The sequence below is a fragment of the Notechis scutatus genome, chromosome 2 (genome assembly GCF_049901735.1).
Source record: "Notechis scutatus isolate UNSWTSFEM ecotype Mainland chromosome 2, rNotScu1.2, whole genome shotgun sequence".
Taxonomy (NCBI): domain Eukaryota; kingdom Metazoa; phylum Chordata; class Lepidosauria; order Squamata; family Elapidae; genus Notechis; species Notechis scutatus.
Genome location: NC_142010.1, coordinates 94,122,648 through 94,139,538, shown reverse-complemented (window position 1 = coordinate 94,139,538; position 16,891 = coordinate 94,122,648). Strand labels below are relative to the sequence as shown.

Genomic DNA, 16,891 nt, shown 5'->3' with positions numbered 1-16,891 from the left:
ATTATGTCTGTATAACTGCTGGATTTGACAAAAATGATTCCAGAGGGTTTAGAATATAAACAATGAAATACACTATTTTCTTACTAATATTGTATTACTTTTCTCACTGTTGAACTGCAAGCCTATACTTTGTGATTTTTATGAAATTCTAAAATAAATAGTGAAATCCTTGAAAAACTGAACTTGGGAATTGAACTTGAACTATTGGAAAGGGAACCAAAAATAAATCTGCAAAATACTGTCACACACTGAATCACAAAATTTGTGTTTAATAAGGACATAGAAGCAATTTCATCATTTTTATAATTATGCATATTTTACATGGGTTTTCTGGCAGTTCTATATCTTTTGGTGCTTGGTTTGAAAAATATCCTAATCTATGCATTAAAAAACCACCTTAAAACATGGTGTGTAAAGATATGCTAATAGAAATTAAGACTTTGAGTTACTGAAACAAGGTATATGTTATGACACTGATTATTATGTTTGGTAGCCAGAGACATATTCTGACTGATAGGATAATTTTCCTATTTAATAGTAATAGGGGAAATTTCCCAGGAAGAAAAGCAATTAGAGAAGGGGCTCATGCATAAAAGGGATTTGTTAACTGCACATCAAACCTAGACAGATTTCAAGCTATGTGTCCTTTAAAAAAAAAAAAGGTGCAAAAACTTGGATACGCTTTTGCTGATTATTTCTAACAGAGGTTCCCTTGGGAATTTTGATAATAAATAAATGACAGTAACAGATTGCATGCTGTCGCTTGGAAACACTTCCTCCCCCAGGAGAATTGATTTTTAATAACAATGTAGATGACATGTGGCAAGGGTTGTAGCTGACACTAGAATTTTGTAGACCATAATAAATCAAATGAAACTGGAGGCTTCCAAATACACACAACCCAGAAAGAGAGACTCTCATTCATGCTTCATTTAACTTTTGCACAGAAATGTAAGAGTGGCGTATTATTTTTCTCTGAGCAAATACCTATTTCAAAATATGATTAAGTAGATCTTCTAAATAAATAGAGGTCGCAAATGGATTTATAAAACAGATATGTTGTTGCCTTTGAGAATAAAGCTAATTTAGGTTTGCTTGCAATTTAAATAAAAACACATATGGATCAGTCACAAAATATGAAACCAATGCTTTCTTGAAGTTCTTATGTAATGGGTTAAAATATATTATGAAATTAACATTTGTGTATTATTCAAACAGCACCATCAACTGGAATATTATGCACTATGTTCAGCTACAAACAAATAGGCTGCCACTTAACTACCCTTTTCTATATTATTCATACAGTATATAGCCCTAAACATGCAACATGTTTAAAAGTTTGTGAACTCATTTTAATTTTCAGCATTTCAGCATCTGAGTAAGTATGAGCTAAAACATGAACTGTTTCTCATAAATAGATAAAAGAAAACCCAATTAAAAATGAGTCAAAAACGTGCTTATTCATTCACTTATAGAAGATAATGACCCAAAGCTCCATATATGTGTATAGTAAAAATGCATGAGCCTATGGATCTAAGTAACTGGTATGAAACAATACCTGCAAATAAAAGTTGCAATTTAGTTGAACAGCAATTACTACAATTGGTGGGCAGGAACAACTGCCATTAAACATTTCTAATAATAGTTGATTAATCTTACACATCAGCTTAGAGGAATTTTAATTCATTCCTCTTTATAGAACAGCTTCAACTCAGAGATATTGGTGGATTTTCTCACATGAGCTTCAGGTTGTCGCACAACAGGTCAGGACTTTGACTTGATCATTCCAAAACATTAACTTTCTTCTGCTTAATCATTCTTTTGTTGTACAATTTCATGTCTTGCTGCATGACCCACTTCTTCTGGCACTACAATTCACAGATATGTACTTAATATTCTCCTGTTGACTTTGCTAGTACAATTCAGAATTCATAGTTCCATCAGTGTTGACAAGCTGTCCTGTTCCTCTCCCTTCATTCCCACTCCTTGCCCCATTTCTGGGCTTATCACAAGAGAGTAAAAAGAAAGGAAAGTGCTCAGAACTTCTCAAGACCTTTCCCTGGATTTGCTCAGCTGATCATAGACTGCTATGGACCAGGGGAGACATGATAGCAGTCTTCTAATATTTGAGGGGCTGCCACAGGGAGGAAGGGGTCAAGCTATTTTCTAAAGCGCCTGTAGGCCAGACAAGGAATAATGGATGGAAACTGAACAAGGAGAGATTTAACCTGGAAATAAGGAGAAACTTTCTGACAGTGAGAACAATCAACCAATGGAACAGCTTGCCCTCGGAAGTTGTGGGAGCGCCATCAGTTGAGACTTTTAAGGAGAGATTGGATTGCCATTTGTCAGAAATGGTGTAGGGTCTCCCGCTTGGGCGGGGGTGGACTAGATGACCTATAAGGTCCCTTCCAACTCTGATGATCTGTTATCTGCTTCTCCACTGTTGGGGGAACAACCTGTCTTGGTGTCTTCTGCCCAATCCTTCTCCAAATCCTTCAGCTTTGTCAAAGGTAGTTTCTTCCTCCTTCCCATCTTGGACCTGGGGTGAAGATGTTATCTCTCTAGAGCTTTACTTCTCTTCCTCTAGGGAAGCTACTCAGGGACTTTTTTCTCTGATCAGGAACTTAAATACATTAACAATACTATGCTTTCTAATTTTTATCTTCAATCACTCTGTTTTTACACAGTATTTTTTTCTCTCCCAATTTTCTCTCCTCTGTCTGTCTGTTTGTATCTCATTTTTAATCAGACTGGCAACATTTCCCCAGCAACTGAGGAGGTGGGGAGCCTGATCAGAGCTCTAGTCCCCAGTACAAGTCTGGATCAATAGAAATGCTGTCTATCCCTCTCCACAACAGCCCTGGCTAGAAGCTATGTCAGCTCATCAGCCCTTGGGACACCAGAGCTGCACTTCAAGGCTAGAATTGTAGTTCTTCCTTTTCTCTCTCCATGACACATGCCAGCACAACTGCAGTCAGAGTAGTAAAGAGTACTAAAAACCGTATGCCATAGCCTAAAGTGTTAATTGTAATGGTATGTGAGAATGATCTTAGGAAATTGGGCCCAGAGACCCTGCTTAGGGAAAAGTCTAATAAAAGAAAGCATAGTCTGCAACTAGATTGTTCAGAAGAGACCCTTCCCAATTTCTTGAGATGCAAAGAAGACACAGAGAATTATACTTTCAGACCTGCATATTTCTGTTAATGTAGCCTTATATTAAAATAGAATTAGTTCATTGTCTTTGTTTCTGTCTGATCTATCTGGCAGGGTTGATACTAAACAAGGAGGTACAATGATGAAGCAAACATGGACTTCATCCTAAGTAATGCTTATGATTTTTCATAAAAAGTAAGTATAAATGAATCACTCAAGAGAATTATTAAATACCATTACATTCAATATTCTCAAAAAGAAACATTTGACAAAATGTCTACTATAGTTACATTAAAGAAAAAACAAAAACAAAAGTTGGAAAAATGGGTGAAGTATACGTAAAAAAAAAATGGAAGAGATCAAACTTCTCCCAAAGTCTTGGATATGATTAAATTCACACAGAATCCCAATTAGAATTTTAGCTTAAAGCATGGAATGATACGCTAAATCCAAGAATATGTCGAAGTGATTAATGAGCAAGTTACAACTGAGAAGGCTTCCTTCAAGAATATGTCTTAGTCAAATAGGTTAGCCTATATTTTAACAGCAGCCTTTTAAAAAAAAGAAAGAATTCCAAAATGAAAAATCATCTTAAGGCATTAAATCACGAACAAAACATTAACATCTGAACTCACATTTATAGGCTACTTTACATCTTGATACAAATAGAAAAGTGCAAATGACTAGAAATGGCTGCAAAACAGAGAATCAGGGGAAAGCACTGATTTTAACAATTTTGATGTCACTTTTTAAAATTTAATTCCAGAACAGTGAATGAGCAATACTTACAACACTCGGAGAGATTTAAGGCCATTAAATGCATGAACTGGAATACACCGTAACCTGTTGTAGCTTAGGATCCTAAGGGAATAAAAGATCACAGCTTATAATACTTTGCAACAAGCAACTGGAGCAGGAGCAGAGAAGAATACATTAACAAAGAAAAATTAAATACTTGCTACTTAATGGAACTTACTTTACAATAAATATTAATTAGAACCTATGTCAGAATCACTGGGTACTTACAGAGTTGATAGCTGTGTCATATTACTGAAGGTATAATTGGCCAACATGCTGATACTATTGTTGCTCAAGTCACTGAAAAAAGATATACAAAATATTCACTAATGCGATGAAAAATACACATATTTCATTGATGCAATGAAAACAGAACTTTTCTTAAATTCAGAGCAAAACCAAAAAGCATAAACAAGTTATTACCAACTAAGATTATTCTTGGGGATTATAATTACATACTTTTAAAAAATATTTCTTAAGATTTACTGATTACACTAAGGCAAACAGCTTTTAGGAAAATTCATAAAAGCACAAATAAAATCAGAAAGATTTATTTTTAAAAAATTAAAAAGAGAGTTTAAAATATAATATCAAGCCATTTTACAATCTAGAACCAACAAGGCATAAAAACAGAAACGATAGTGGACAAGAAGTAAAAATTGTGACAAGTGGATACTTCAAACTTTTCCAGGGAAGGCACTAAATAGTAGAGATGCTACTTATGCTTGTAAATACTGTGGTATCACTCGTTGTACAAACTCTTTGTATTTAAAGTAGACTTCTATTAATTAAGTTTGCGATAAATTCCCTCTGTATCTTGATTATATAAAGACACAAAAAGAATTATATAAAAGAAATGCTCTCTATTATAGCTGGCACACTGGCTAGATAGGGTAACCACCCAGCTATAAAATAATAAAACACTGCCATGTAAAACTTTTTAAGATAATGGGATAAATACATTAGTATTAAAACTCATGTATTTAATGACATTCATGAAACTCCTGTGTTTAATGACATTCATGAAATAATTTAAATATTTTTTTTATTTTTGTAAAATTTAAACCTAAATTGGAATTTAAAATAAAATCATATATATTTGAATAACACACAACATTGAACACTAGAAGTAAGCAAGATCTACCAATGATTGTTTCTACCAAAATTGAGGTATTATGCTTGCTTTCTACTTATATGTGATAAATAGATTGGTCCCAAAAAAAATGAATTGTATTAAAAAATCTTAAAGTAGTAATTTACTGATTATCTCTTTTAAAAGTGTGTGTGTGTCTTTGTGTCTGTGTGTACACTGCATTTCCATAAAAAATAAATCTCACAATACAAGCAATGTTTTTGTGTCTTCTCAAACATTTACTTATTTATTATTTTTATTTATTTATTTTTGTCAATTGCTTGCAAGATAATAGGTATAAGTAAAAACATAGTTATGAATTCATGGATACATATAAGAAAAATAATAAAAAAAGAAACAATAGGACAGGACCGTAGGCACGTTGGTGCGCTTATGCACACCCCCTACAGACCTCTTAGGAAAGGGGTGAGGTCAATAGTAGAAAGTCTAAGGTTAAAGTTTTTGGGGTTTGGGGAAGAAACCACAGAGTCAAGTAGAGTATTCCAGACATTGACCACTCTGTTGCTGAAGTCTCCTGCAATCAAGTTTGGTGCAATTAACCTTGAGTTTGTATCTATTGTTTGCTCTTGTGTTGTTATGGTTGAAGCTAAAGTATTCATTGACAGGTAGGATATTGCAATGTATGATTTTATATACTATACTTAGATGGGACCAAAGGCGGTGTAGTTCTAGGTTTTCTAGGTCTAGAATTTCAAGTCTGGTGGCATAAGGTATTCTGCAATGAGTAGAGGAGTGGAGAACTCTTCTTGTGAAATATTTTTGGACTTTCTCAACTGTGTTAATATCAGATACGTAATGTGGGTTCCAGACTGATGAGCTGTATTTGAGTATTGGTCTAGCAAATGTTTTGTATGCTCCAGTTAGTAGAGTGATATTACCGGAGAAAAAGCTACGTAAGATTAGGTTAACAACTCTTAACGTCTTTTTGGCTATGTAGTTACAGTGGGCTCTAACACTTAGGTCTTTAGAGATGAGTACTCCAAGATCCTTGACAGAGTTTGGATCATTAACAAGGTCTATTCAGGCTGACTATTCAGCCTGTATTTTATTTTCTGATTTTTTTTTTGCCAATATGTAGGACAGAGCATTTATTTGTTGAGATTTGAAGTTGCCATTTGCTTGACCATTCTGATACATAGTCGAGGTCTTTTTGAAGGGTAGCAGTATTGTCTGTGGTGTTGAATAGCTTTACATCATCAGCGAAGAGAACGCAGTTGCTCTTGATATGATCACAGAGGTCATTTATGTAGACTATGAAAATAGTTGGTCCTAGAACACTGCCTTGGGGGACACCACTGTTGACAGGCACAGAATTTGATAGGACGCTCCCAATTTTGACCATTTGTTGTCTGTTTGACAGGAATGCTTCTATCCAGTTATGCACCAGAGATACTGTAAGATTTTAGTTTTAGGAGTAGTTTGTCATGTACCACTGAATCAAAGGCTTTACAGAAGTCTATGTAGATTGCGTCTATTGCTTTGCCCTGATCGAGTTGTTTGGTCCATATGTTTTTGCAGTGTAAGAGTTGCAGATTACAGGATAGTTTTTTCTGAAACCAAATTGTTTATTAGAGAGTAGGTTGATGTTTCTAAGTGGAGGATGATGGATTGGTTAATAATTGATTCCATGACTTTACAGGTGACGCAGCATAGAGATTGGTCTGTAATTTTCAACTAGGCTGGGGTCTCCCTTTTTGAAGATGGGGATGACCGTGGCTTGTGACCATAGTTTTGGCAAGGATCTGGTCCTGAAAGATTTTTCAAAGATTATGCTTAGAGGTTCGGCTGTGGCAGTGGATAGCTTTTTTAAGAAGTAGGCACATATTCCGTCTGGTCCAATAGATAGAGATGGTTTTAGATTGCTGATTGTTGTTTTTCAACATCGATATGTATTAGATCATTGTAGTTGTCTGTGGTTCGACTAGGAAATACTGGGCTTGATCCTTTGCTGTTTACAAATACTGAGCCAAAGAATGAGTTAAAGAGGTTGGCTTTAATAGTGTTGTCATTGCAGTCTTTACCATTAGGTCCTTTCAGGGGTGGGATGGACCTTGAGTCTTTTAGTTTGTTGTTTACAAAATTGTAGAAAGCGCGGGTGGAATTGGTGCGTAGAAGGTTTTCTTCTTGTTTAATGTGATAATTGGTGCATTCAGTTTTTATCTGGTGGCAAAAAAATTTGTATCGGCTTTTGAAGTTGGCAACGTGACCAGATCTGTTTTTCTGCCAAAGTGATTTCTTTTTGGATTGAAGCTTCCTTATAGTTTTGAATAATTTGTTTTTTTCTGGTTTTGGGAGTTGTTAATGGTACATATAGTTTGATGACTCTTTTGACTTCAAGTAAAAATATGTTGTAATGGTCTTCTACAGTATTGCATTGTATGAAGCTACAGTATCTGTCAATCAAGCTATAATTGCACTGCAACACCCAATGCCACAACATTTGTGTATTCCTATATTGTTGCTGACATGAAATGTTGATATACTTACATTAATGTCAAGTGTCGGAACATAGAAAGTTCTTTTGGCACAGCAGATAAATGGTTCCCTTCCAGGTATCTGAAAATCAGTTATATTTGATAAACAGTTAAGAATATTCATTGGTTCTTCACATAAAGAAAAACAAAACAAGATGAGTTATTACAGTTGACTTCAAGCATGTCAGAAAGATTTAATTGCAAACTTTAATATAAATTTCATCAATAAAAATGAAAAAAAAAGAGGTAGACTATTCATTTAAAGGTTTGGACTAGGATCTTCAGCCAAAGAAATTTACAAGGTCCCTTTGGGCCTGCTTTCATAATTGTGCACAACCTATACTGTTGTTGAAATGAATTGCTGTTTGATAGTAGAATGAATTATTCAATAGATGATAGGTTCCCAAAATTCATGTGGTGGGGCAGGATTAAAGAAGCAAAAACCACACAGATTTCTGTAATATTTGGAAATGAACCAGAATTTACCACTTTTATTAATACTGAATTAATTAAGGTGGAGTCTTTTTTAAGATATTGAGATGGCTTTTTTCCCCTCAGATTTTTCCCTACCTGAAGTGTGTTGCTATTTATCAAATCAAATCAAATCAAATCAAATCAAATCAAATCAAATCTTTATTACAATTGAAGACCAGCATCGCTGCTTATAAGCTAAATTGTCCACTGACTTGCCAGCTATTTCTTCCATTCCCTTGCTTCAACTTCATACACAGATTCTCCTTCACTATATATTGATATAGAGGCTGGATAATCTGTTGAGAGTGCTTTGATTTGGAACATGGAACTGAATTTGATCTCCTTCCTTTCTATGGCCTTTTGATTCTTCCTATGGTTCTTCCTATGGGCTTTTGTTGAAACTGATCATTAAATAAATTTGTTAGTCATTATTCCTCCCCTTTATCTTATTCAGTGAGAATATTAAGAAGCAAAATGCATTGCAACACAAAAGAAATACATAAATGTGCATGTACGCATACAAACACTGTCTGTCTCTCTGTCTTTGTCTTTGTCTCTGTCTCTGTCTGTGTCTCTGTCTCTGTCTCTGTCTCTGTCTGTCTGTCTGTCTGTCTGTCTGTCTGTCTGTCTCTCTCTCTCTCTCTCTCTCTGTCTTTCACACATACACATACAGAGAGATTAACATATTAGACACTTCTTTTCCAAAGGGACCATGTATCTTCTTGAATTTAAGAAAAAGAACAAAACAAGCAGCATCAATTTGAATTCACATTAATATAGTTTTGCATGTGTCAGGTTGGTGACATAGTCTCCTGACTCTCCTTCTGCCTCTTTTCTAAATGTATGGGCTCATAGGAAAATGCTGGTGATCTTTTGTTATGTTCTTTGTTTTAGACAGCAGACTATGAAGATCAGATGCATCTTTTACAAAACAATTGGGGGAAAAATCCTCACTCCAGTAGTTCTCTCAGAGATCATATTAACAAAGGGACTGGGGAGGGGAACTCACACATGTCCTTGCTGTAAGGTTGTGCTTAATTAAAGCTACTAAAAAGAACTCCAAATGCTAATTGACCTCATTAGAATTATTCTTGCCCTCTGACTGCAAATTGCTCAGGCAAGCAATATTTCAATAACACATCAGAAGCTGACTCGGTCTAGCTGCACTAATCCATACAACCATTTACTTTAACTGCTTAGTGAAAACATAAAATGAATATGCAGCATCTGATATAACGGAGGCAACATTATTTAAGATGTAAATGCTAAGTCAGAGCTCACCCAGGCTGTGTATTCATTCCACAAAATAAATTATCATAAAAAATTCCCTCAAAAGGCTTATGGAGGAAAACACAATTTACATTTTCATGTGACAATACACCCGACTTAACAATGTTGAATCCTCACCCTTTAACATGTTTGAGAAATGCCAAAACATGCACCAAACTATTCCACAGTTAAGCTTGTTCGTGTTGATCTACTGCCTCTTCAGTCACATTTTAAAATTTGAATATGGCATCTTTTCTTTTCATGACCACAATTAGTAATTATGGAAGCGAGAAATGATGCTTATGAACCTCTTGGATTTGGCTCAGTGATAGCACTTCTAAGCCAATGCCCTGATTCGAAAGTTATGATCTAACTGTTAGTTATGCCAGAATGCATACTGGAAAGTACATTAATGCATATCCCATTAAGAGCACTATAATTCAGAATTGCATCCAGATATACTTTCCAACATCTCTTAATTTACTGTATGGAACTGGGAATGTTTCATTAAAAGAAAGCAGCACAGAAAAGTAGAAAATAATATCTTGGGAAGTTAGGATAGAATAGAATAACTGAATTGGAAGGGACCTTGGAGGTCTTCTAGTCCAACCCCCTGCTCAGGTAGGAAACCCTATACCATTTCAGATAAATGGTTGTCCAATCTCTTCTTAAAAACTTCCAGTGTTGGAGCATTCACAATTATTAATGGAATTATTAATTGGATACAAGTTGAACTGAACAGTTTGGACAAAAACACAAGATAACTCTTGACTATTCACTCTTGACTATTCATTACATCCCCATAGTGATATTGAAAAAGTATACCTGCCCTGCAATAATGGAGTCAAAGGTTTTAAAAGTATACATTGACTGATGATATGAAAGACAGCCAAGAATAAGCACTGATGCAAATTAAAAATTGGAACTTACCAAATATACAGGAAAGAAAGTATGAATATCAAAATAATGTAATAAAAAACACGAACAGAATGCTGGCAAGGATAAGTATTACATAGTCAATTTCTACAAAAGATTGATGGGAAATGGAGAAAGAAAAAAAATCCTGGCAATGCCTTACAACTGGAACATTAAAAAAAGAAACTGATTTTAATGCTCAAGAAAACCCTTTTTGAACTAATGCAATCAAGGTCAGAATTGAAAAATCATCAAATGGTTCAAAGTGCAGGTTGTACAAAGAAGAGGAAAAGAGCTGAGACCATATACTCAGCTCTACGAGCACATCACACAAATTGGTTATAAACAACAACATAACACAGCCACCAAAATAATTTACTGGAATATCTGTAAAAATTATCATGTGCCAGTAATGAAAAATCAGTGGGAACATAGAACTGAAAAAGTAGTTGAGAATGAGCAGGTTAAAATACAACCTGGATTGTTGTAATTTACTGATGTCACATGAAAGCATGCTTTCTGACTACATTACTTAGCAAGAGCATTCCCTTTCCCAGTGATCTGTTTAATTCAAGGAATACTTGTAATAATTTAATGCAACAAATGGATGTAACAATTCAGTATTACAAAATAAGCCACAAGGTATATTCATATCATTATCTAATTTCTAAATGAGATGATACTGCATTATGTGCCTAAAACAATGGAGCACTGAATCCTGAATCCACCATAATTCTATTGAAGAACTAATCTTGGTGCTAGGAGTCACTTGGCTTAGGAAGCTAAATGGTTGGAAGTTATGGAGCCAAATGGAAAGAAATTATAGCAGGAAGTAATCATGTTGTTAAAAATAAACAGTACTTAAAACATGGAAATAAAATATGGAGAGAACAAACTATTCCGCAGTGAGGATGATAAGCAGTACTAAAGTATTCTCAGGGGTCTGTTTTGTGGAAATTATATTTTTTGTACATATTTAATTGATATTTGAGTAGAACGATGAATGATCCAGGATCAAGTTTCATAATTAGCTCATTTTTATTCTGTTTTCAGTATCACTCTCTACTTCAGCTGATTATATACTGAGCTATAAAGCCTAGAGCAACAAACTGAGAGAAGATAATATAGTAAGGAATTAGATAATAGAAGATGCTAAGAAAAACCCTTCATTGTCAGAGGAAAAGATAGGAAAGCTGACCTTTCCTGAAAATTTCTGAATTTTTAATGTGAAGAATATTTAAAGAGATTACATTTAGAACAAACATGGGAAAATATCAATTACTAAATAGTGTTAACTGAGGAAAGAGAACTAAATTATTTCTGAATTTTCATTTGCAGCAATATCTAAAGCACTACATTTTGCCAATGTTATTATTCCTCTATAGTAGCCGTATATTTATTAGACTGTGTATAGCCAGCCTCTAGGATTGGCAGGTAAAATAGAATTATGCAGGTAAACAGTGTGAGGAACAGGTGGATGGATAACTTTTGTGAAAATGGAAAACATGTTTCCCCAGAAAAGCAAAATGAACATATTATATCCAATGTGGTTTTCTGGACCTTTAGTTTCTTTACTCCTCTCCTTTCCCTCTCACAGCATACCTTTTTGATAACTATCTGGCCACCTAGGTAGATTGAATTTGAAAAGAATTAAGACAAGGAAACTAAATCGGGAATTACAGAGTATATCCTGGTATTTGTATATCCTGGTATCTCAAGATTTGAGAGCTACTTGCAGATTTTATAACTAAGTTTAAATCAGGAAATTCACCATCATTTCAGGGGGAGGAGGAGAGGGAGAAAAAGTGTATAATTACCAAGAAAATGATTCCAAAGCTGTGAATTCCACAGGAGCTGCATAATAAGCATTAAATTAATTAAGATGTGATGCTGTTTGACTCTCAACCTCCGAGTGCTCACAATACACTAAGAAACAAGAAATAACTAACAACAAAATCATACTAGGAGGTGATGAATCCAGCAGACAACCAAAGTATTCCACCTTATATCTAAGATTGAATGGAGAGATCTCCAACTACTATAGTCCAGGAAGACAGCTAAGTTTTTAGAGCTTTCAGAAGAGCAAGGGAGCCAATGGATCTCAGTACTCATGGATATGGTAGAAGATTCTACTCTGCAGCCAGAATTATCTATTATGTAATCTTCTGTATTTAGAATAGTAAAGAAAAAAATATTTTTGTTTCAGATGTTAAATAACTTGAATTCCTTCAGTTTCATATCTTACAATAAACAGCTTCCATGACCATTGGAAAATAATCAAATATTTAGTAGATACTTGTTGTTTCACTTATCTTCTTTTGGGGCAAAATTAAAATATCTTTTTGGAGAATCTCATTTTAAATCAAGGGTTTGAAGAAGATGTTGCAAACATATCAATATATTATAGATTTATTTTTAAATTAAGCTATCTTAAATCTGCAATTGCTAATCTACTAAATATTAACAGAGTGAAATAGAAAAATCTCATGATGTCAAGATTAAACTATTAAGATGATCATAATTCAGTCTTTGAATTATGTTTGAATTACAATGTTTAATTCCATTGTAACCCAAATACAATGGGTTTGACTGTGCATTTACTTTAGATATATGTTTAAATCTTTAATATTATGAAAAAAGGATTATAGTGTGATTAATATTAAAACATTTACTTCCAAATCAAACTTAACAGATCCTTGCATATTTCAATCATAAGTGTTGCTTGTCTTTTGTATACGAAACATGTTAAATATTTATTATGTAAGTTATTATTTAACATTGCTGAGCCAGGGGTGGGATTCTACCAGTTCACACCTATTCTCTAGAACTGGTTGTTAACTTTCTTAAAAAGTTCAGAGAACCGGTTGTTAGAAGAAATCTCCTTTTGCTTTTTCCACTTTACAGCCTAATCCTGTAAGGAAGGCATTCCTTACATTCTGGTGTTGTTTCTTACAAAAACTGCCTCTCCGTTAACCCTTATTACATTCTTGGCAGGACTAGACTTCCTGTCTCAGGAACTTCTCTGGAGGTTTTTTTTTCTCCTTTGCTAGTACTTTGCTGCTGTCCAGCCTGAAATTGACATATGTGTAGTAATTTCATTTGGAAACCTGACAGCTTGACTTTCTTAAAGGGGAAAGGTTGTTTTAAGCTTTTTATACTACTGTTGGGAGGAAATAGTCCCGTTGGAGTACTTTGAAGAACTTTGAAGAAACCAACTAAGCCATGCCCACAGAACTGGTTGTTAAAAAATTTGAATCCCACCCCTGAACAAAGCTATGTTTTTGTTTAAATGAATCCTGGTTTATGTGGGATTAAGTTTTCTTATTAAATTGCTTGGCTTTTCAGTATTAAAGGGGAATTCTCTCAATTTCAAATTACCAGATAGCACATAAAAAGTAAATATTACCAGGCAACAGAGGTATTAAAAGTCCAAAAGCTGACTCTCTATTAAACATTCCACTTCATAATTAACTATTTAATCAGCAGCAATTATGGAATATAACAACATCAGTTAGTATTCAATTTTATAGTGATTTGTAAGCATTTCATTATTCTCTTTTAAATGTGCCAAATCTAATTATAAGGTCTGGAGAAAACATGTTGCTGAATAAAAATTAGGGCAAAAATAGTTGCTATTTTTCTTTACGTGCAATGTGGCAAATAAAAACACTGGCTGCATTTTATATTCATTATGTGCAACAACTGAAGTTATTGGAATATATATTTGGTTGCAAAAAGTGTGCTGAATGCAAATCAAAAATTATATTTCTTCTTCAAGAAGCAATGAGAAAGTTTTTTAGTTATACAGAGTATCTGAAAAGTGTCACTATACATGTCAATAATGCCAGATGTATGATTTCTCATTGGTGAAGCTTCATATTGTATAGTACAGAAGTTAAGTCATACAATAATACCTCAAAGCCATGGAAAAGTATATATATATATATATATATATATATATATATATATATATATATATATATATATATATATATGTATATATGTATATATGTATATATGTATATATGTATATATGTATATATGTATATATGTATATATGTATATATGTATATATGTATATATGTATATATGTATATATGTATATATGTATATATGTATATATGTATATATGTATATATGTATATATGTATATATGTATATGTATATATGTATATATGTATATATGTATATATGTATATATGTATATATGTATATGTATTAGTTAGATAATATCAAATTGGGTTCCATTTTTGATGATTACATAAACACTTTGTTTTGTAGATCTGTCCTTAATAGTAACTTTTAGCACTTCAAAATATATTCTCATATATTCTTTAATCTACTTTACCTGTTTATATCTTCCTCTTTTTGTATTGTCTGGTTCATCCTTTATTTGTATGAACTGCCCAAAGAATGTGAGTAGCTTTTGGATCTTAACATTATCTAGTTTTAATGAAAAGTGAAGCCATTCCAAGTTCATTTCATTATTTTGTAAGCACCACTGTGCCATTCTTTTTTATGTATATGAGTTTTATTAATGATTTTGATAACAATAAAAACTAATACAAAGCGAATTAAAAGAAAAGAGAATAGAAAGAATAAAAAGTGCAAGAAACAAGAAAAAGAAAGAATAAATAGAAAAGTAACATATAAAGAAGTGTCTAATCTCTATTACAACATGTATAGACAAATTTAGTAACTCTTTTAAACCCCTTTGACATAAAGGTAAAATATCTTTGTCTTAAGATGTAAACTGAATCACTAACAGGATCAATATTTTGGGACAGATATGAAGTACTCAAAGGAAAGAAAAATATAATTTCTTCAGCAGTTGGTACAGTGATTCCAGCATATGGGTTAACTATGGTATAGTTCATGCTAGTCTAGAAATTGTTAAGATGTCAAGGAACTGACATAGTCACCTAGTGCTGTGGCTATTATGCTTTGGGCAATAATTACTGGTACTATATAGCATCCGCTAATGTTTACAACATGCCAAATCAGCAATTGTGACAGTCCAGAAATTTATTTTGAATTTCTTATTACTGAAAAATGAACAATATATTCAGCATTTTTCGATGCTGAAATTCTCTTCCCTTGGGGGAATGAAATTTTCCATCTGCATATCCATTTCAGTGCAATGTTATTTAGGACCTCTTACAGTATAAGATTCCCTTTTATATGGATATTTTGGAACTCTCAATGTTCTAATTTACTAAATTTCTGTTAGATATATGGCAAATTTTGTTCTCAATTAAAATGAATGTGGATGATTATGGTTTAATAAAAAACATTTTTGCTGAACATTTTTATCACAACTTTTGTAATTTTCCCATTGAAAATTGGAGTTTATAAATATATGATTCCATAACATTAATTAAAATGCTACTAAATAAATCTTTTCTTTTATAACTAGAATTTTACCAGACAACAGAACAAATCAGTTAGGGAGAAAGACATATAAGATACACAAGGATAGCTTTCAAATATCATCCTTTGAGCATCTCAAGGGTTACTATGACAAATAAGAGTAAAAGCGATCAGATTAATAGAATTGTATATAAGACAGTATATACACAAATGACATTTGTGGAATGAAGCACGAATAATACACACAGCCCTTCATTTTGCCTTTTGTTGGCAAGATTTGGTTTGAGCATTACTTGGGAATCATAACTTTGTTCAGATTTAGAACATATACACAAATGACATATGGATGCATTATTCTGGACAGAGGTTCCTTTAAAGCAAGCTCCCCAAAACATCACTAAAGGTTGGAGCATCTCAGTCACTTCAATACTTGCATTTTCTTTGGACATACCCTGTATTCATTTAAGATATCAGTAGTGAGCCTCAGTGGCACAGTAGTTAGAGTGCTGTACTGCAGACCACTTCTGCTGACTACTGGCTGCTGCCATTTTGGCAGTTCAAATCCCACCAAGCTCAAGGTTGACTTAGCCTTCCATCCTTCTGAGGTTGGTAAAATGAGGACCCAGAATGTTGGGGCCAATATGCTGACTCTGTAAAACTGCTTAGAGAGGTCTGTAAAGCACTATGCAGGAGTATATAAATCTAAGTGCTATTGCTATGACAACAGGCTTGTGCTGCAAAATGAAACACATAGCTATGAATTATCTCAATTTAATACTGCTTTCCTGACAGCCACTCTTTGATAATTGTAAGCAAACACAAAAATAGTTACATCTGCTTATACAGAATCAAAAATATACAAATGTCCATTTCAGCAGTATTAATTGATACACCATTTTGAATCTGGAGAGTTAAAAATTCCATCACTTTTCACGACTCTTAAATGTAGGCTGTTCCCAGAAATTAGCAAAAGGACAATTATATTACAAGACATTATTATGAGATAATGATGATCTGCAGTGCCAAGCAAAGGCCATTTGACACTACCAAGAAAAATAACAAAAAGTCAATTTCTTAATAAATTAATCACCATAGTATTGAAACAGAAGTGTTCCAATGCAGAAAAAAAAATACTTAGTGCTATGTTTAATATATGCATGAATCAATGAAACAAATTGAATGCTAAAGAAAAGAGTCTGAATGTATTGGTTCTATGCACAACTTTTGCTATGACGAAAAAGAAAATGGATCTGAAATGTAGGCTTCTGATTTTGGGCTTCTA

General features: G+C 33.5%; 1 protein-coding gene across 1 annotated transcript in view; it reads right to left on the bottom strand.

Moving 5' to 3' along the window:
* The window catches only part of SLIT3 (slit guidance ligand 3), a 519,460-nt gene that overhangs the window by 90,369 nt on the left and 412,200 nt on the right, over positions 1 to 16,891 (bottom strand). The window contains exons 21-23 of the mRNA XM_026688600.2: positions 7,595 to 7,663; positions 4,183 to 4,254; positions 3,946 to 4,017 (exon numbers count right to left, since the gene is read on the bottom strand). Of these exons, the coding sequence (XP_026544385.2) occupies positions 3,946 to 4,017; positions 4,183 to 4,254; positions 7,595 to 7,663 (213 nt within the window). The remainder of the gene's footprint in view (positions 1 to 3,945; positions 4,018 to 4,182; positions 4,255 to 7,594; positions 7,664 to 16,891) is intronic.